At 55.3% G+C, this 20,446-nt stretch overlaps 1 protein-coding gene across 8 annotated transcripts in view; it reads left to right on the plus strand.

Annotated features, from left to right (window-relative positions):
* Window positions 1–19,111, plus strand: part of ATOH8 (atonal bHLH transcription factor 8) — a 34,760-nt gene extending 15,649 nt beyond the window's left edge. For 2 of the 8 annotated variants that reach the window (XM_081796698.1, XM_081796702.1), the window contains one exon: window positions 1,380–9,502. In XM_081796698.1, coding sequence (XP_081652824.1) covers window positions 1,380–1,398 — 19 coding nt within the window. In that variant the 3' untranslated portion in view covers window positions 1,399–9,502. Of the gene's footprint in view, window positions 1–1,379; window positions 9,503–14,780 lie in introns of those variants that run through there. The other 6 variants (XM_081796697.1, XM_081796701.1, XM_081796700.1 and 3 more) reach the window with 3 other exon arrangements.
* The last annotated feature ends 1,335 nt before the right edge of the window (window positions 19,112–20,446 follow it).

Raw genomic sequence — 20,446 nt, forward strand, 5'->3', positions numbered from 1 at the left:
GGCAGTGCCTGGGGTGGATGAATGACTGATCAACCAAAAGGCAGATAAGGATGAATAGCTCTGAATGGGGGACCCGTCCCTCACTAGCACTTCAACCAAAGCCCTTGGTCCTGTACCCGTAAGGGGAGGTGAGCGTGCAGCCAACCCAGAAATTCCCGGGCTTTTGAAGTTCATGGATTCATACCACAAAACATGCCTCATGTTCGGTTGTGCAGTCATAAGGCTAATAAACTGTCGCCAACAGCCTTGTGGACCATGTGCTAAGTGTCCGTGGTCTCCCCGACACCGCACATACATTATCTGTACCTCATATTACCCTAAACCTGCAAGTGAGGACCACTTCCCCCATTGCACAGAGGGGAAACTGAGGCGGGGGGGTGGCACGTGCCCAGGGCCACGTGGCTAACAAGTGGTGGAGTCGGTTCGAGCCTGTGTCTCTTTGGTTCCAAACCCCATGCTCTTCAACTCTGGAGGCCTGCTGGGCCCTCAAGCTCGCCTGCTGCCCCACGGGGTGGCCCTCACCCGGAGGCCCCCCCGGCAAATAGGCAAATAGCTGGGTGCTGCGCCTCGCCCGGAGCTCTTATGTAAGCAGCCGGGCTGCAGCACGCGGAGGCTCCATTCAGCTGCAGGGAGCCAATAGCCCGCCGGGGGCGGCCCTGGGGGTGGCGCTGGCTGGGGTGGGCCGGGGGTGTCGTCAGCCCCCAGCACCTCCAGCGCTGCCCCGCCGGCCAGGCCTGACACCGGGTTACGTCGCCTGGCGGCCTCTGGCTGCAGCTGGGAGCACGCCTGGTTCCCATTCGGGCCGCTGTGGTTTTGATTAGCTGTTCTGCGGGGCGGGCCTGGTGGCGACTCCATGGGAGCTCCGCGGGAACAGAGGGCCCCCCGCCCGGCCGCCGCGGCCCCCCCTCCTGGCAGCCCCAGACTCCAGATGTTCTGAGCGCTCGCTGGGAAGGCCTGCTGGCGCCACGGAGGGCAGAGGGCAGGGAAAGCACGCGAGCTGGAAGCCCAAGCACTCAGTCACCGCAGGCCCTGGCAGCCCGCCCAGCCCGCTGCTGGCACATTCCCCAGCTCTCCCCTGGCCATCTGTTCCCAAAAAACCCTTTCAGAGCCTCATCATCACTCAGGATACAACAGCGTGAGCAGCTGGTTTGGAGGCAGAAGGGAAAACCGTGCAAAAGGTCCTTTGTGAGAGAGGAAACTCACTTATGAATAACAGGGCTGGACGCCGTAAAAGTTGGCGGCTGGGATCCTTGTTTCTCAGGCGCCGCTGTTTTCTCTGGACTTTTTATCTCCGGTTTTTATTTTGTTTCCCCTCGTTTTCTTTTTATGTTGCTTCTTCCTCCTCTTATACCACTTATGACTTTTCTTCCTCCTCTAAGGTGCCCGAAGACCACCTAATTAGTTCTGGATGCTGCCAGACCCTCTTCCTTCTCGAAACTGTTGAAATTGGGGATCATTGGAAGGGACTGTTTTCATAAAACCTGGGCTGGAGGGGACAGACGGGAAGGAAGGGGCCTGGGAGGGACACTGTGGGCAGGGCCCAGCCATCAGTGTTCGGGTCTCGGACAAGAGGCAGAGAGACGCCAGAGATAATGTGGAGCACTCCCCCCACCCCCAATCGGCTCCTCAGAGCAACACAGAGGTGCTTGGGGAACACAGTGGCGTTAATAAACACCCTCGTGCTCGGGCCCCTCGGCTGATTGCACTATGACATGAAGCTTTTTAAAGAACTGGCTGTCTCTGCCAGGAGCTTCTGGGAGATGCCTGCCTGGAATCTGGGCACCTCCTGGGAGCAGTCACCGGGTGGCCTGTCGGGAGCCCACGGGGTGCTGGGGCAGGGCTGGCAGCTGGTACACCACATCGGGGAGGAAGGGAGATAGCAAGGCATGGCCCGCCTTCCTCACACCCCCTGGAGCCCGGATGTGGAGCTGAGAGTCAGGCAGGGGGCTGCCAGGTGGAGGTGGGGAAAGGGATGCCTCCCAAGTGTTAGAGGCTGGTGATTTCATGGAGGGGGGGCATGTCAAGGCCAGGGGACTGGGCGTCTCCACTTTCCTTTCTCAATTCCCCACACCCTTTTTCCACTGCCCCCCCACCCCCATCCCAACAGACCCAGAAGCTCTGGAGCCCCTCACCACAGCAGTGGGGAAAGCCTGACAGCCCGCGTGGCGGGGGTGGGGGGGGGGCTGGCTTCTTCCAAGCCAAGGACTCTGGGCATTGGAGGGCGTCTGTGTGTCTCATCTACCTTGTACCCAGGCCCCTGCATTTCATTCCTTTGCCCTCCTTTCCTCTCTCCTTCCCTCCCCATTTTAGTTGGAGAGAGGCAGCTCCGGAAAGGCCAAATATTTATGTTTGTTGCAATTTCAGGGCCATTAATCTCACCATCTGAAGGGCTCTGAGCGGGCTGAGATCTCCCCTCCCTGCTTGGTCTCAGTGGGCAGGTGTCTGGGTCTGGACTCTGAAGCTCACCTCCGCTCTGCCCTGGGGCTGTGTGACTGGGTGGCCTTGCTCAAGTGTCCTATCTGGAAGATGCCCAGCCTGCCTCCCGGACCTGCTCAGGGATGGATGTCCAAAGTATGTGAAATTGTCTTGTCAACTCTCTCCTCCCTCCCATGTCTTCTGCCTGAGAAATTGGTCTTCGTGCAGCCAAAGGTGAGGAGAGCCTGGGCAAGGAGGAGGGACCACTGGCCTCACGCCCCTGGTTGTAACGTGGAGCCAGCCCAGTGACCAGAAATTGCTTTCCAGCCCTGAGGCTTTCAGAGGACAAGGGAGGCAGAGGGAGGACAGGCCTGCCCACCGCCCAGCCCTGAGCCCCTGTACCCAGCACAGCAGGAGGCCTGGATCAGTGCCAGCAGGCCTCGGTTCCTCGCCTGCCCTTGAGCCCGTTATCCCCTTTCCACCCGCCCTAGCAGACCAGAAAGCTGGTTCTAGGGGAAAATATCAATCCCTGCCTTCCTTGAGCTCCTAGTAAAAATATTTCTGGAGGGAGAAGTAGGGAGCTATTCCTTCCTTCAAGACCCTCCTGCTCTCCACCCAGAATTCACAGCCTGCTGGGACCTGGCCCAGCTGCCCAGCCGCTCTAACTCAGTCGGTCCCCACCTGAGCTCCTCCTAGCAGCTCTGCCACAAGCCGGGTCTGACTGCCTCGATCCTGCTCAGGACCCTCAGGGGCTCCCCCCAGGCCAAGAGTAGAGGCCACACCCCTCCCCCAAGTGACCTGGCTCTAGCTGGTCACTCCCCGTGTCCCAATTTACACTCTAGCAACAAGGAACTCCTCGACCAAAGGGGCTATTTTTGGTCTCTGTGCTCATGTTGTCCCTTCTGCCTGGAATGCCCTTCTCCCCTGTCTGTCTGGCTAACTCCTGCTCATTCTAGAAGGCTCAGTTCCTGCTGGAAGCCCTCCCTGACCCCTACCCAGCCTCCTCTTCAGGGCCTCACAGCGTGGCCACTCTGCAGCCTTTACCACAGGGGTGTGTATAGTCTACTTCAGGAATGTGTCCTGTGATACACTGTGAAGTAGTGATATAAGATGGTCTATTGTGTGATCTACTGGAGCTCGTGTTATGTCATTACATTATATTTATAGCTGGTACATTACATGACATATTACGTAATATTGTAACCCCTGCGCTACATTACGTCATACAGTGTTTGTGTAGTGCGCTTCTTTAGCCAGACTGGGTGGCCTTTCACTTTTGTGTCCCAGCTTCTGGCACACAGTAGGCCCCCAAATAATGATGCAGCGTTCCTTCCACTAAAATCCTCATAGTGGGCAGGGGCTGAATCTTCCTATGCTGAAGGCAGAGAGACTCGAGGGAAGGATAAAGTAGGGGCTTCAGGACACAACCAGAGAAATGCCCCTGTGTTCCCTCAGGCCCCTGTTTGGGGATCTTGTGTCCTTATTCCCTTGAGTCAGTGAGGAAATCTTTGCAATGCAGATCACAGAACCCCCTCAAGCTGCAACTTAAACTAAATAGGGGCTCCCGTTTCTCAGGAAAGCTGAAGGGAGGCGGCTGCTTCCTGGGCTCCAAGGCTTCTTTTGGTCTTTGCCTCATGGCTGCATAGTGGCTGCCACAGCACCGAGCACTTCATCCTCATGCTTCATCCAAAGGCAGGACAGGAACTTTGCTGGAAAGAGCATTTCCCCTCATCAGTTCAGTCGCCCTGCCCAGACATCCCCTACCTGCCCTGGAAGAAGGGGTGTCCCCCGCAACCGTAACTGAGAAAGGCACCAGGATCTCTCAGCTGGGAGTGCAGCAGGCTTAAATAGCCACGTGGCTCCTCCCTGGAGGATTGACCCTATTTTGTGACAGGGTGGTTTTCTTCTCAGTGGACCTAACCAGGGTCACCACCTTAACCACACACATTTCACCATGGCTCCACAAAGTCAGAGCCAGTAGCTCCATTTTCAGCTGCCAGCACTGAGGTTAAAAGAACCTGGGGAGGGGGGCACCTGGGTGGCTCAGTCGTTAAGCGTCTGCCTTCGGCTCGGGTCATGATCCCAGGGTCCTGGGATCGAGCCCCACATCGGGCTCCCCGGTCCGTGGGAAGCCTGCTTCTCCCTCTCCCACTCTCCCTGCTTGTGTTCCCTCTCTCGCTGTGTCTCTCTCTGTCAAATAAACAAAATCCTTAAAAAAAATAAAAAATAAAAAAAAATAAAAGAACCTGGGGGGCCAGGCCAGGCCACTAGTGTGACCTTGTACCTCTCTGCACTATGTCTTAGAGTTTGCAGAGCCCTCTCATGCCCCTTATTCGCTTGCCTCCTACAGCAGCCGCCCAGGATGCACATTTCTAACCATGGCAACTAGATGGGGAGGCTGGGACCCAGAGGTGAAGTCACCCAGCTCAGACAGCTGGGCAGGCCGGGCGGGGTGAGGCAAGCTCCTCAGCCCCAGACACAGTGCTTCTGAATCTAGACCATCTCTGTCGTCTGCTGCCCCCAGGGTGGGAATGTGAACTGCAGAAGGTGTCTGGCAGTGCAAGACCCCGGGGGCCGGGACAAGTGGGTCTGAGTGTCAGCCCAGCCACCCCTCTGCCCCCAGTGACTTAGAGAAGGGATACCAGACTGGGCTGCCCACCTAGGACTTGATTCCATTGCCAGGCAGAGGACACCCTGTCTGTCCCTCTGCTGTCGTGTGTGTGTGTGTGTGTGTGTGTGTGTGTGTGTGCGCACACAGGTGTCCTGGTGAGTCTGTAGGCACCATCTGTCAGGGTCGTGTGGGTTGAGTTCCTGTCCAGGGGGGTAGAAGGTGTGGCTGAGAACCACCCGCCCACTGCACGACCCTGCCGCTCTCCTGCCCCCACATCCCCACCACCACACACACAGCACGTGCCTGGGCAGCCAGTGTGGTTTTTTGCGAAAGGTTGACCTGCTTCGGTCCACCCACCCCCTCGGCATAGACACACAGCGATTCTTACTTGTTCGGTCTCTTTAGTTACATGAGCAGAAAAAGATGAAGAAAGCATGAGGGCCCTGCACATTGATTTAAGAATAAATACTTTAGAGTGTTTACTATGTACCAGGCATTGTTCTGGGTGCCAGTCACTTCAGAGAACAAAACAAACAAAGGCCCCACCCCTTGGAGTGCAGAGCTCGGGAACACAAAGGCCATGCATAAAAGCTCATGCAAGAGCCCCAGGGGGGCCTTCTCCAGAGCCCACTACCCTTAATCTCTGCCCAATTCTTACAAGCTTCACTCCCTGGTGTCTCCAACCAGAGCAGCTGAACAGAAATAACTCACTGAAGTGGGAGGTCAGCTCCTGGAGCAGGTGCAGGGACAGCACCCGGAGTCACAGCCGGTGCCCTGATGGAGTGCGAAGAAACAGAAAAGCAAAAAGAGCAATGCCAGACACTCCGGAGGGCCAAGAGGCTCGTGCCATGTAGTGTCGTGGGGGAGGGGGCCCCAGAAGCCTCAAGGACCTGTGGAGTCTCCTGTGGCCTGATGTTTCTGGGCTTGACCTTGGGTTGTCAAGAGGAAGCTAAAGTACATCCAGTAACGTCTGACTGAGAATGCAGGGAAGTGCATCAGTTATCGGGAAGGGACCTGTCCAAGCTGTTTGGCACAGAAAACACGAGGCTTCCTTTCTCTGGGGAAATCTGCTCCCGGGGAAGGGCTGGTTCTAGGATGTCAGCGTGGGGAGGGCAGGGCTCCTTGTCTCTGGCTCATTGCAGGATCCCCAGTGCTTCAAAGGGAGCGGGCATGGTGTAAACACGCAGTAGATAGTTGCTGAATGAACGGAGGGGCGGAGGGCTTTCCAGTTGCGGTCCACAGCGTCTAACAGGCAACTCCTCTGTGCCCAGTACAGACCGGGACCCTGGCAGGCCGAGGTGCAGACGCAGTCCTGCCTCGGGGAGCTAATGGGGCAAATGGCAGGGAGCCCCCCCCCACACACACGTGCTCTCTGCCACGGGGCTGCCCAATGCCCAGTGCTTTGCATTGCCACCGTTGTGCTCCTGAATCCTCCCTACAACATTGTGCAGTAGATCACGGTTATTACCATTTTATAGGTGAAGAAACAGAGGCACAGAGAGGTGAAGTAACTTGTTCAAAGTCACACAGCTGGTAGAATGGGGAAGTCAGGATTCAAACAGAGGCCGTGTGATGTGCTCCTACGGCAGGGCTTATTGCCTGTGAGTAGGTGTGTGTGTGCACGTGCATGTGGGTAAACTACTCGGTTCTCTTCCAGTCTTGGCCTTTCCGTGGTGCAGCTGGAAGCTACTTTTGGGTCGTCGCTGATGGACAGGCAGGGTGGCTGTGGGTAAGGAGCCCTGATCAGAGATATCCCACCCTGGCCTGGATCCCACGGTGCCTCCAGAATCTAGCTGTGAGGGGCCTAGGGAAGGTGAGAAGGAGCAGGGGAGGTGTTTTTCTCACCTTAAAACTGCATTTGCACGATTTTTATGGAAGTCACTTGATTTTGGGGGGCTGTCCGGGGACCTCATGACCACCTATTATTTCCCCCACTGGTCCTGAAATAGCCACAGCTAGGCTCCTTCCTGGGGGTCTCCTGGAGACACCCTGCGGTCTTTGCAAAGGCTCGCTGGCCAGCACCGGGCAAGAATTGGCTTGTCTGCTTGGTGTGCCATCACCCCAGCTGTCAGTTGCCGTGAGGACTGTGGAGGGAGGCACCGAAGATGCAGAGGAGTGGTGAGGAGCGATCCCCAGGTGGGGAAGAAGCAGGCCTGACAGGGATCTGTCGACATGATGGTTAGGTGTGAGTGTATGTGTGTAGTGTGTGTGGGAGTGAGGGGTGAGAGTCATGGGTGAGGGCCGACCGGGGAGCTGCCAGGGAGCAGGGCCGTCCTCATCTGGCTGGGCCACCTGTCTGCCCAGCTGTCCGCTCCCCTCCTGTCTGAGTGCCTCTTCTGGTTGTGGGGGCAAGGTCATGGGCTCCTTGAGCTCCTGGGGTCTGGAAGAGCAGTGGGTAGCCAAGTGGAATTGGCTGGACAACATCGCAGAATGGGAAGCAGATGGGAAGCTGCAGCAGCTGGGCCTCAGACCCTCTCTCGGGCCAGCTCGACCCTCACAGTGCCCTGTGCTCTGGGTGGGGTGGGGGCCAAGAAAGACAGGCTGACGGACGGGAGAGATAAACAAAGGAGAGGCCAAGAGAGAGTTGGCACAGAGACACACAGGCGAAACATGGAGAGAGAAACCGAGAGACTGGCAGCCAGAGAGAGTGGCCTGTAGCCCAAGAAGGCGTCAGCATGGTGGGGGCAGTGGGTCTCCCTGGCCGTCCCTTGCAGGCTCAGTGAGCTCCTTATGGGCTCTGGCCCTGGCTCTGGGAGTGCCAGGGCTCCCAGTGCCAGCCACCTTTCCCTTAGGCTCAAAGGACAAAGACTGAGATTTTCTTAGAACCCAGGAAGGTGGCGGCTGGGTGGATGGCTTGGGGACTTGCCAGACCCGCTTGCCAGTGAAGAAGCTGCTCTCCAGAGGTCAAGGGGTCTGCCTTGCTGTCCTGCATCCTGGCAGGGTGACCTAGGGAAGCCAGGAAACTGTGCCAGCCTCCATTTCCTCATCTGTAAAATGGGAGCAGCGATGGCCACTTCCCCAGGAGTGTGTGAGACAGCACCCGCAAAGGAGTAGAGCGTGGCGCCCGGCACGAGGCCACCCTCAGTAAATAAATAGTAGCCCTAAGCACTGATTCACTCACTTCTGTCCTTAGGCCTAGGAGGATATGGGTGCCGAGGACGACAATGCCTCTTCCTTCCTTCAGGAGTTCACGGTGGAGGTGCTTGGGGTGAGCGAGGGGATGGTGGCCATCATACCACAAGCAATTCGTGGCACGGAGGGATGTAGGCGTCCATATATGGTGCCTCGGGAGCGCAGAGGAGAAGCACATTTTTCCCAGCCTGCAGTGGAGGTGGGGGCAGGCGGGTTAAGAGACTGGACTCCAGTTAGCTCTGATTATCCCGGACTGGGGAGACAGCAGGGACCCGGCCACAAAACCCCGCCCTCTTGGAGGTTACGGTCCAGCCGGTAAAGCTTTAGGACAGTGTGGGGTATGTGGACAGCGCCCTCTCAGTGCTCGCCCGGCCCACCGGGGACCCGGCTCCACCTCTAGCAGCTTAGCACAGGAGGGGGCCCCAGGGCTACCTGCTCCCAGCCTCAACACTGTCTGATGCGGTGGATCTTTCTTATGTCATGGACTGACTCAGGTTGGAACGGATCCACTGGGCTCGGGAAACAAGGGGCTTAGACTGCCGGACCCACTCATGCTCCCGGCCTGGGGGGCTGGGGCCCGCTGGGTAGGGGAGCCTCTTAGCAGCGTGGACAGCTGTCTGCACACTGTAACCTGGAGCCCCTGGCAAGCTCGGCCACTCCTTGAGGAGCCAACACAACAGCGACCGGGCAGGTCGACGGTGCGGACCAGCCGCAGTGGTTTGCGGCCTCACCCCGGAGTCACGGTGTCGGCTGCCCCAGGCCGGGACTCTGACCCCGTGCCTGTCACAGGGCTGGCACCCAGTAGGGACTCAGTACGTCTTTGTTAAGTAGATGAATTCTCCCAATTCATGGTCCCCAGGAGGCTTCTCCCGGCTCACCAGGGGCTCTGGCCCCAACTCTGCAACTCTTAGATGGCTGGGACCTCAGAGGGCCCTCCCAGCCCGGACACAGTGGGATCCTTGATTCACACCATGTTCCCGCCCTCGGAACATAGCAGCCAACTCCAACTGCTCATAAATTTCCTGCCTGTCACCCCTGGCGCCCAGGCCAGGCGAGGTGGGAGGCGCTGGGGGTGGGCTGGTCCATACCTGCTTCCAGTTCCCTGGGAAGTTGGGAGGCCAGAAGCCCGGGCCTGTGCTTATGCCCAGAATAATCTCAGCAGCGCCTGGCCCACGGAGAAGATGGGAAAACGCATGCGCCAAAGGCAAAGGCGTCCGGGGCGTGGGGTCGTTTAGGGCTCAAGCAGCAGCTTACGGTGCAGTCGGCACGACCCAGTTCCACCTTCTTAAAATTCTATGTCCGTGTCAAGGATATGTAAATAATAAACATTTTCTTTCTTAAAAATTTTTTTTTTAAGATTTTATTTATTTATTTATTGGAGAGCGAGCGAGAGAGAAACAGCATGAGAGAGGAGAGGGTCAGAGGGAGAAGCAGGCTCCCCGCTGAGCTGGGAGCCCGATGCGGGACTCGATCCCGGGACTCCAGGATCATGACCTGAGCTCAAGGCAGTCGCTCAACCAACTGAGCCACCCAGGCGCCCAATAATAAACATTTTCTAAAAATAAGTAAATAAATAAATAACCCAAACAAACCAACAAAATATACCCTATAGGTGTATCTAAGCCTGAGAAAAGTAAAGGAACGGTAGTCACCCCACGTTCCCAGGGGGGAGATTGAGGTGACTGAAATTTTTCCCTTCTGTCCACTCTTCTGTACTTCCTACACTTTCTGTAATTAGCATGTACGACCTACGTAATTTTTTTAAAACTTAACTGCTTGACTGAGATGACGTCAGCTCACCCACTGGAAGTGTACCGCTGAGTGGTTTCTCGTATTTTCGCAGCTATGTGCAACCATCACTGCAGTGCATTTTAGAACTTTCTTCTCAGGCGAGAAAGACACCCCGCATGCTTTAGCTCTCCCTACCCCACAGTCCTCCCTGCCCCTGCCCCCAGGGAGCCGCTAGTCTGTGGGTTTCCCCCCTCTGGACACTTCATGTGAATGGAATCCTAGAACACGTGGCCTTTTGTGACTGGCTTCTTTCACTTAGCACACTGCTTTTGGGGTCCATCGTGTTCTAGCATGTTTTAGTACCTCCGTCCTTGTTCTGGCCGAATAATATTCCATTGTATGGATGCACCATACTTTGGTTATCCAGTCATGAGGTGATGGACATGCCTTATGTAATCTTAGAAATTGTGTCTATTTTTTTTAAAATCCATCAAAACCAAATTGGTCAATATGACAGTTGGTTCAATGTGACTACTTCTGATTACTTGAGACTTTTCAGACTATGATGCCATTTTTGTATTTTCGGACACCCGTTCGTCAAAGGGAGGACCCAGCTTTTTGCAGGGACGTGAGCCAGCACCTTCCCGTGCCTGCACGGTGTGCCAGGCCCTGCCAGGGCCATGGCTCCTTTGTCTCAATGACTCTTGGCAACTGGCCTGGAAGGCAGGTACTATTACTGTGTCCTCTTTAAAGATGGAGAAATTGAGGCATGGAGAGATGAGCCCGCCTGTCCAGGGCCCTGTGGCCTGCTGACTTTGGGGCCACAGTGGACCTTACAGTTCTGCATTTGCAACCAAACACAAAGGCCCTTCCCAGCCCACATGTTGGTGCACTGAGAAGTGAAAGATAAAATAATACCTAATAGTGTGGGTCTTGAAAATACATCTCCCACGTCGTCCCTGCTTGTCCTTTTTTTTTTTAAGATTTTATTTATTTATTTGACAGAGAGAGAGAGAGCACAAGCAGGGGGAGTGGCAGGCAGAGGGAGAGGCAGAAGCAGGCTCTCCGCCGAGCAGGGAGCCTGATGTGGGACTAGATCCCAGGACCCTGGGATCATGACCTGAGCTGAAGGCAGACACTTAACGACTGAGCCACCCAGGTGCCCTCCCTGCTTGTCTTTCATAGTTTTGTTTTAAAATAACATTTGAAATCTGACTTCTTTTTAGGAGAAACAAACAAACAAACTGTCAGGATTTCCATTCCATTGGATCTTTTTCTGCATCTGGAAGAATATATCCAAATTGCTAAAATAGAAAAAAAAGGATAATTTGAAAATAGTGAAAAATGGTTAAGTAGGTAGAGTGGACTGAAAATGAATATGAAAATCATAAACTGAAAGTGAATTTAAAAGGTAAAACACCTGAGATGGCAGATAGAGTCATTTTTTCAAATGCCCCTAAAGTGGTAAAATTGCACTGTAGTACACAGAAGTGATTGAGAGAGGAAGCCAGTCCTCGTAAAGCCAGAGAAAAACTTGGTAAGCAGAGGAGGTATAATTAGAAATAAAAAAAACGGGAAATGAACAAAAGTGAAAAAGGTGCAGCCCTGTTCCATGTTTCATAACAATTACCCAAAGTTTCCCTGAAGCGTAGGCATATTTACAAAAACGCTAAGTTACATTTGAAACGGAAACATATTCCGTGGTATATAAAAGTTATAGTAAATAAAATGCCTTTGACTGGAAATATTTATTCACTTGTTCAACTAATATTTATCGAGGTGCTCCTATGATCCGGAGGGTTCTAGGCTCCGGGGCTTCATCAGCAAACAAAACAGACCATGTCCCTGTCCTCGTGGAGCTGATGTTCTGGCCACAAATGAATGGACAGATCAAAAGATGATTTCTAAATGTGATAAACTCAACCACTTTGCCACACTGACCAAATCCCCTCCATCGAACTCAACACGTCAGAACCACGGAAAGGGACCTGAGAGGCCATCTTGTCTAGTCACTTTCAAAGTTTATTTTCATGGCAGACTCTGTTTAAAGGGTATCTTCTATGGTAAGGGGCTGGGACTTAGGGGGCTCTTTAAAGCAGTGAGCCAAGAGCCTTTCCCAGCTGTGGAAGGGGTCTGTGGTATGGGTGGGCTCCCACCGCCCACCTCCATGCAGGAATCCCAGCACATGCACCAACCAACCAAGGAAGTCTTACGTCAAATGGGGCATGGGGGGAAGAATACTAGGTGGTCTTAGGTGCCAGGACCTCCTCCTCCTCTGCGAAGGGGTCTGTGGTATGGTTGTCACAGTGGGGAGTATTTGCCAGCCATCTCCTCTGTATTTGTAATTACCTGCCTGTAATTAATACACACAACACACACACACACACACACACACCCTGCCCCTTCTGAAGGGGCATCCGTGGGTTTGTCTCCTATACCCCAAGCATAGCTGGTCTATGGAAGAAATCTGACTGAGGCTGGACCAACCTGCTGCCCCCACTGGGCATTTGGGTTCGGATGCTGAGGCAGAAAAGAAGCAGATACTTGAAGTCCAGGGAAGGGCCACAGATTGCCTCAAGGTGCAGTTGTGATCACAGAATCAAATGAATTCAGCAGATAGTGGGTAAATAAAGCCAGGCAAATTTCTTTACTGCAGGACTTTTTAGAGCCTTTAATATGCTTTAATATATGTAGTGACTTTCCAAGATGGGGCCAAGGTCTGTGGTGTTTCCCAGACTTATGGGCTGTACCTCACCCGTCTAGTATTCTACGGCAGACCCTTTGGGGAGAGTGCGTGTCCATGTATATGTACTTACACTTGCGGTATAAATGAAGGAATTAAAGCACAGAGAGGGAGGGTAAGTTCCCCAAGGTCACAAAGCAGGTTAATCTCAGAGGAGGTCCTGGCACCTAAGACCACCTAGTATTCTTCCCCCCATGCCCCATTTGACGTAAGACTTCCTTGGTTGGTTGGTGCATGTGCTGGGATTCCTGCATGGAGGTGGGCGGTGGGAGCCCAGGTCCAGCGTGGACACCAGGGAAAGGGCGGGATGGGGCACTGAAGGTCAGGCTTTGGGGAGAGGAACCGGCTCCATTGCTCTTGGTTGCTCTTGGGTGGTAGTCATGGCTTCCGCAGGGTCCGAGAGCCAATAGAGGGCTTGGGACAGGCGCCTTGAAGGAGTGGCCAGTAGGACAGCTCGGGCCGCCAGCCGAGGCAGCTTCCTGCGCCTTCCCCCAGACCGCAGGCGGGCGGACGGAGAGGGCCCGCCCAGGCAGCCAGCGCCCGGCTGACGCGGGCTGTAAATCACCCCTGGACCACAGGCCCCGTGCCCTCCCCATGGGTTTCCTTCCCGCCTCTTAATCCTCCTCCTCAGACTCGGTCCCAGGAAGCAGATTCCTGCCGGGGCCAGCCGCGCACCGCACGACGGGCTCAGGGGAGGTGAGCCTGGACGCGGCGCATCAGGATGCTCCCACCTCCCGCGTTCCTTCCTCCCTCCTCAGCCTCTGTTAGCTGGGCGAACCCCCCTCCTCCTCGGACCCCCACCTCCAGCCCTGCCGCCGGCCAAGCCCAGCGCCCCAGGCCTGCGAGGCTCCCCGGGGCCTGCGGTCGGCAGGCCCTCCAGAACCGTGGTTTGGCGGCGGCCCGGGTCCCCAAGCCTGCAGTTGAGCCGGAGCGGCTTCTCTGTGGTAGAATAAACACTGTCGATCCGGATTCAGATCCTGCTGTGGCCAGCTTCCCGCGCCTCCTCCAAACGGGGGCGGTAGCTCACCTCTGAGATGGGGGATGCGAGCAAGCCCCCTGGAGTGGCAGAGGTGCCCCGCAGAGGTTTTGCTTCAGAAACATGCAACTTAGCTGTTTGTTCGGGGTGGTCACAGGAATCACAGAGAAGCGGCACCAGGTTAAGGCATTGCCATTACTCTGGCCTGTTCTGGGAGGACGTGTCCTTGCAGACCCTCCCCGACAGCTCCTAAAGTCCCAGAAGCCCCTGTGACCCTGCCCCATCTCCTGCCCCTTCCTGGTAGCAAGTCACACCCTGTGGTCACTGTTCTCAGGAGCAACTGCAAGTCCAGCTGCCAGAGCGAAGGTTCCAGAGGTCAGCACGGTGAGGCCCTTAGAGATGGTCTAACCTCTGTGGTTTCCAAACCGTGCTCCTTAGCACCCTGGGTTCCCAGAGATGTCCCAAGCCTCACATTGGAGGGAATGCACCCTGCGACCCCCTTGCCCTGTGTCCCCCCACCCTGCTGCTCCAAATACACCAGACCATGTTTCTCTGTTTTCTGTGTAGGGCTGCGCAGGTCAGACTTTATTTCTACCGCTTAAAAGAAAGTTCGACAATTATTGACCTGGTCCAGCTGTGTCATTTTATAGATGAGAACGCCGAGGCCCAGAGAAGTCAAGTGACTTGTCTCAGGGACCCCCAGGTGGTGGGTAGATGGGCAGCACCTCGAGTTGGCCCCGTGACTCCAGGTATAGTGCTCTTGTCTGAACAGGAGGGAAAAGGAGCTGCGGATGGCCATTCCCATGGGGTGTGACCCGGAGGATGGTGTGATCAGCAGCACTAGGTATCCCTGAGCTCCCTCTAGCCCCTGCAGCCCTGCCCGTTGCCCCAAACCGGCAAAATCAGCAATGGCTCTCAAATGCAGAGTGCGGAGTCAGGGGACAGGCTGGGCTCTGGGGGCAGCCGGTCCTGGGTTCAGATGCTGGCGCCGTCACTTACTGAGCCCATCAAGATACAGTTCCCTGCCTGGGCCACACCGGTCCCTCCTGGGACAGCAGCAAGGAGTAAACGAGAGGAGGTGCTAAGGGTGCCAGCACATGGGACCAGTTGGCCTTTAGGATACGGGAGTCGGGAGAGTAGGGTTTCTTCTGACCGTTGGTTGTTTCTTTCAGGAGTGACCGGCCCCAGTCTAGGCCAAGGATGCTGCTGTGGGCCCTCTTTCTGGTCAAGCCCAAGGAGAAGGTGAGCTCTCCAAATCCAGCCTTGTCTTCTTCTCCAAGATGCCGCCAGATGCTCAGACCACTGCCTGTCAGGGTGCAGGGGCACATCTGCCTCCCTCGCACCCTCCTGTCCCCTCTCAGCCACTCCGGTGACTCCGCACTTTGCCCTCTGCCTGGTGGGGAGGGGAGAGCAAAGCCTCCCCCTTGCCCAGGGCTGCAGAAATTCATTGCCAAAGATTCCACAGAGACACTGAACAAATTGTGGTGATAACAGCCCACAGTGAGAAGCCACACAATTGCTCTATGACTTTGGCTCCTCCCATTGCCAAAGCCATCCCAAGCCAAAGACGAGTCAACAGTCCCACTGGAAACTCATGGAAGGGATGGACATTTGGTGACCATGGAAGTGCTCGACCCTCTGACCTGGAACTCTCTTTCTACATTGGGCCCTGAGCTGGCTGGGTACAAGATAAACTTTCTGGGGGTGGCGAGAGAGGGCTGGGGGTGCTTGTACGGAGTGGGATATGAGATCCTGGCCCTCTTCTTGCCCTCCCACTGGCTGCCCAGGCCTCTGACCCTGATTCTCAGTGTTCCTTGGGTCCAGGCTCCTTGGGCTCTGAGCATCAAGGCAAGGGAGGAAGGGGGAGGAAAGAAGCAATATTGACCATCCTGTACCCCACCCCAGGGACTTGCCCCACCAGGGTCACCTAAAGGGTCTTTGTTCCCCAGCCAGCCCAGCCAGCCACTCCTTGCCTGTGGTCCACCCTCCTGGCTGGGAAAACAAGATGGTTCCCTGCATGAAGGCCAGTAGTCTGTTCCCAGTTATGCAGAGGGACAGAGGGGAGGAAGGGACCAGGGGAACGGGTCAGTAAGTTGGGGAAGGTGCGGGCAGGGGGGCATGTTCAAAGCCAAGGCCTGTTCCTTCCTTGTGCTCAAAAGGCCAAAGCTGTTCACATCTGTGCTCAACCATCTGCTTCAAATTGAAGTAAAAGCCCCAACATGTAAAGAAAACACTTGCTCGTGTTGAATGGACTCTGTGGGTAACCAGGACCTTGGCTGGTCAGTTGAGGGCCAGTTGTGCAGGAGGGGAGAGGCTGGTCTCGGCCTAGAGGTCGAGAACCCTTCAGGAAGTGGGCAGCGTGTGAGTGTGTGCATCTGTGTGTGTCAGGGGGTAGGGGGCCCTCGCCATGACCTCAGCCTGGACTAGTGACCAGGAGGCCTGGTCAGAAACGTGAGGAGCTCTTTCCACTTCAGACCTCACTCACTTCATTCAGCCCAGGGATGCCCTCTCTTGTCTGCTCCTCAGGCTCCTGGGCTGGGGCTGGAGGGTCTGCAGGCCCAGCTGGCAGACAGGAGCCTCCTCCCCTTGCACTAATGTTTCCCAGGCACAGCCCTTTGCCCAGGACCAGGTTGTTGGGCGGGCCTGGATCTGAGACAGAAGCAGGGGATCTGGATGGCTCAGAGCACTCCTCAGAGCAAAGGTGCCCTGGAAGCCAGCCAGACAGAGCGGGCTTGGGATGGGGGCAACAAGGGGACGCTTAAGAAAGGTTGGTCACCTGGGGGCGCATGGGTGGCTCAGTTGGTGAAACAGCCGGCTCTTGATTTCTGCTCAGGTCATGACCTCAGGACCCTGGAATTAAGCCCCGAGTTGGGCTCCGTGCTCAGCAGGGAGTCTGCTTGAGGATTCTCTCTCTCTCCCCACCCCGCCGCCCTTCCCACTGCTCGCACACACTCTCTCTCTCTTTAAATAAATCTAAAAAGAATAGAAAGGTTGGTCACCTAGGACTCCAGGCACAGGTCATAACCCCACTCACTTGTCTCTCTGAATTTCTGAGTAATACCTGTGGCACTTCCTAGGGAAACAGGAAATGTGGACCAATGAGCATCAGACTTATTGACATAAGAGGACCCTTTCTGTTATTAAAAGGTGGGGAGGTACCCCCATCGTGCTGCCAGGGGACCAGACCTATGGCCTTCCCACTCAGAAACAACGCATGGCCTCCACTCCCCACCCCTCTCTTGTTCCTGGCCTTCATTACGTACTTCCCTTTCAGTCTGAAGCATCTGTGGATCATCAGCTGCATATCAGACATCAAGCTAGTTGTTGGCAATAGAGAGATGGATCTCACACAGCACCTGTCTTCACAGAGGTCATGGTTCTGTACAGACAAGCAAATAATTCTGATGCAGTCAGATGTCTAAGATGTTGTTGGGAACTTCAGGAAAGAAAAAAACTAATTCTCCCTAGGCAGGTGTCAGGAAGAGCTTTCCTCCAAAGGGGCTGTGGGAGTTGGGTCTTGAAGGATGAATAGAAGTTTTCTGTGCAGAGGAATGAGAGAAGGGCTTTCTATGCATAGGAATACTTAGCCCTGGCAGGACATTGGAATCACCTAAGGAGATGATTAAATATTGATATGAAGTATTTATGCCAAAGTCCCATCTCCAGAAATTCTGATGTATTGGTCTGGAGTGTTCCCTGGACACTGGGATTTTTAAAAACTCCCTAAGTGATTCCAATGTGCCAGCAAGGCTGAGAGCTACTGGTTTAAGTGGTCAGCTCTCGGACATAAAAGCAGTTTAGAATCACTGATACGGGATGCAGACTGGGCCAAAGATGCGGCTGGATGGATGTGTGTGTGTTTACGGCTTTGTGTGCACATGCCCACACACGTATGCAGAGGAATGATCAAAAGTCTATGCTTTTCTTTCTTTTTCCAGCTTCCCCACCAGCACGGCAGTTTGTGTTTTTGCACGCACACACACAAACACATTCCTTCTCGTGTACACATGCACACCCATAGATGCACTTGCATGTATTCCCAGGGAAGGGAAATCGGTTTGAGATAGATTCAGATTTTCTCGACAGTCTTTCAGACAGTTTTACATAAGCAACCATTCAAGAAGACCCTGGCCCAAATAAAAATTATGAAGAGCCACCCTCTTCATGTCCCAGTCCAGCGGAGGGTTTTGGTCACGGAGCCCCTGCAGGCTTGTGTGTGGCACCCCCTCCTGCTTTGTTGTTTGCTCTGGGTCCCGCGGCCCCACATGCCTGGGATGGCTCATCAGTCACCAGCCGCAGAAGGACCCAGGGCACCTGCGTGAGTGTGCACACACACGTCTGCGCGTGTACCTCTGTGTGCATGCCCGGTTCGTGCAGCCCGCGTGCTCCCTGCTCTCTGCAGGACAAAAACTCCAGAGCACGGCTCCAGGACTCGGAGCTTGCAGCTCCACTGAGCTCCACAAGGCTCTTCAAAAATTCGGGGCACGGAGGCTGCACTGCTTCCTGGTTCCGGCCTCGGACCATCCCAGAAGAGAGGCTGAAGTTCTGGGGAGGGCGGTCCACAAGCCCCTGGGCCCCCGTCTGGGCTCACAGCTTGGCCAGGGCCCCGGGTGGGCTCCATACTCCCTTAGGGCCCTGTGGCCCGCCACTCCGGCCTGAGACCTCCTCCTCCCCTCCCTCCACCACCCCAAGTCCTCCAAGGCCCTGGGCTGTCCTTTCCCCTTTACCCCACCCTCGCCCCTCTCCCCTTCCTCACCAGTGAGGAGGAGGGGCAGGACCCAGGGCTGGGGAACTGGGTGACTGTGTGTGGGGACTGAGACAGGAGCTGGAGGAACAGAGGCGCTTCGTGCCCACGGTCCGGGGCAGTGATGTGGGCGCCGCTCGTTAGGCGGAGGCCAGCGCTCTGTGCTGTGGTCAGCCATGGGAGGCCAGCTGGGGGTCTGGGTACGGCACTTGCCTCCCTCTTGCCATGCTGTTTTCTGAGTGACAAAGTCCTCGCCAGTGGCCCAATGACAGAACAAGACTTGGACACCTCTAAGTGTTTCCTCGAAGGGGATTTGTACTGCCATTTTCACTCTGACCTCTTGCTGTCGCCCCTCCTGCTCGGCTGTGGTCTGTCTCCAGGCTCCAGGGGGACAGGGAGGCATGGAGGGGGCCCTCCCTGGGGGGCATGGGGGGAAGGGCAGCTGGCTTCATCCTCCGCTACCCACCCCCATCTTGGTTCTCACCTTGGCACCGGTCTCCCCTCTGAGACCCCGGGCCCCAGACAAGCTCTGTCTGCCTTCCTGAAGCCAGGCACCTGCAAGGAACTGGGATTTACCCACAACGACCTGGTTTTACAGATATTTGGGCACATGTCTCCATAGCACAACCTCCAGATGGTGCTATGAATTCCTAGAGGGCAAAGATTGGGTCTAATTCATTTCCAAATCCTCGAAAAGGCCTTGCAAAATGTATATATTGGTTTCTCTGTTAAATGAATAAAAAGTGGAAAATATGGTGATTCACGCATTTCTTTTCCTCCTTCCACAAATAACTACCAAGCAGCTAATTTGTTCAAGACCCTGAGAGAATGGGACACAGACCTCTTCCAAAACCTTCAAGAGGCTCCGAGGGAGAAGGTCTAGAGCAGAGTGGAGCCTGGGCTTGGGGCTGTTTGCTCTTTCTGCAGCTGAGGGACCTGAGCGCCCGCAGAGGACCGCCTCGGAGCGCAGGGGCCCGGCACGGAGCCGGTGGACAGCTCTTGACTGGGTGTGGATGAATGAATGACCGCTGCCACACCCCGCGCCGCCCGCACGGCAGACATCACCTGTCAGTGTGGCTCTTCTCCCGGGCTGGAGCTCCTGACAACGCTCCGGGCAGTCACTATTAATCAGCTGAAGAGATGTGCCCCCTTTGCCCTCCTGGAGCGAGTTTCAGCGGGAACCCCCTCAGGCCAGCCTCCAGGCGCACCACAAGGAATGTTCGGAGGCTAGATTCGGAGACCGGCTTCCTTATTGCTCACAGGGCTGTGTGGCACCCGCTGGCCGGCCTCTCTGTCCCTGATCTGTTCCCGCTGACCCTTCCTCTGCTGTGGCCCATAGAGGTCTCTTTCTGAAGTCCCTCCCCTGGGCCCACCGCGGCTAGGTCGCAGTCCGGGCTCCTTAGCTGCCCATCGGACCTGTCAGGAATGGTCCCTCCTCTCCTCCAGCGTCTGCAACGCCTCCCCAGTCTCTATGACCCCAGCTTGGCGTCCCGGGGAGCTGGCCGAATCCGAGGTTCCCTTTCTCTGGCTGCCCAGGAAACAACATTCTTTCTGAACCCTAGTGTTTGCTGCAGTGGAAACAGTTCCTTTTCAATCTAAGTTTCCTCTGCTTCAGATCCACCCAGGCCCCCCTGGTTCCTCCCAGAACACAAGTTCTCTCAGTCCCGGAACGTGGGCAGCCAGAGAGACCCTGCCCTACCCAACAGCAGTGGCCTAGGTGCTTGTCCACCCATCCTAAGAGCTCCTTTCTCCTGCTCAGATATAAATAAAAACATCTCCACCCCCACTCCACATTCACAGGAGACCAGCATCACTCCGAATCTCCCAAGATTCTCGGGGGGAGGGTTGTAGCCCCGTGGTCATGTTGGCTTTGATCTCTTGGGTCCACTGAATTCATAATCTCTCTCCCAATTGTCTCCTATGTCTGATCCCTTCTCTCTAACCTGCTTCAGCTCAAGGGAACAGATACTTTCCTCGATTTCCCCCAAACATCATTCACATAAGACAGTTGTATGTAGAGGAATTATTTTTCTCTTTCTTGATTTTTTAAAAAAATGTTCACACTCACAAAACAAAACAAGACCTTGCTTTTTT

Source organism: Leptonychotes weddellii, chromosome 10 (genome assembly GCF_054177405.1).
Source record: "Leptonychotes weddellii isolate Sample4059 chromosome 10, ASM5417740v2, whole genome shotgun sequence".
Taxonomy (NCBI): domain Eukaryota; kingdom Metazoa; phylum Chordata; class Mammalia; order Carnivora; family Phocidae; genus Leptonychotes; species Leptonychotes weddellii.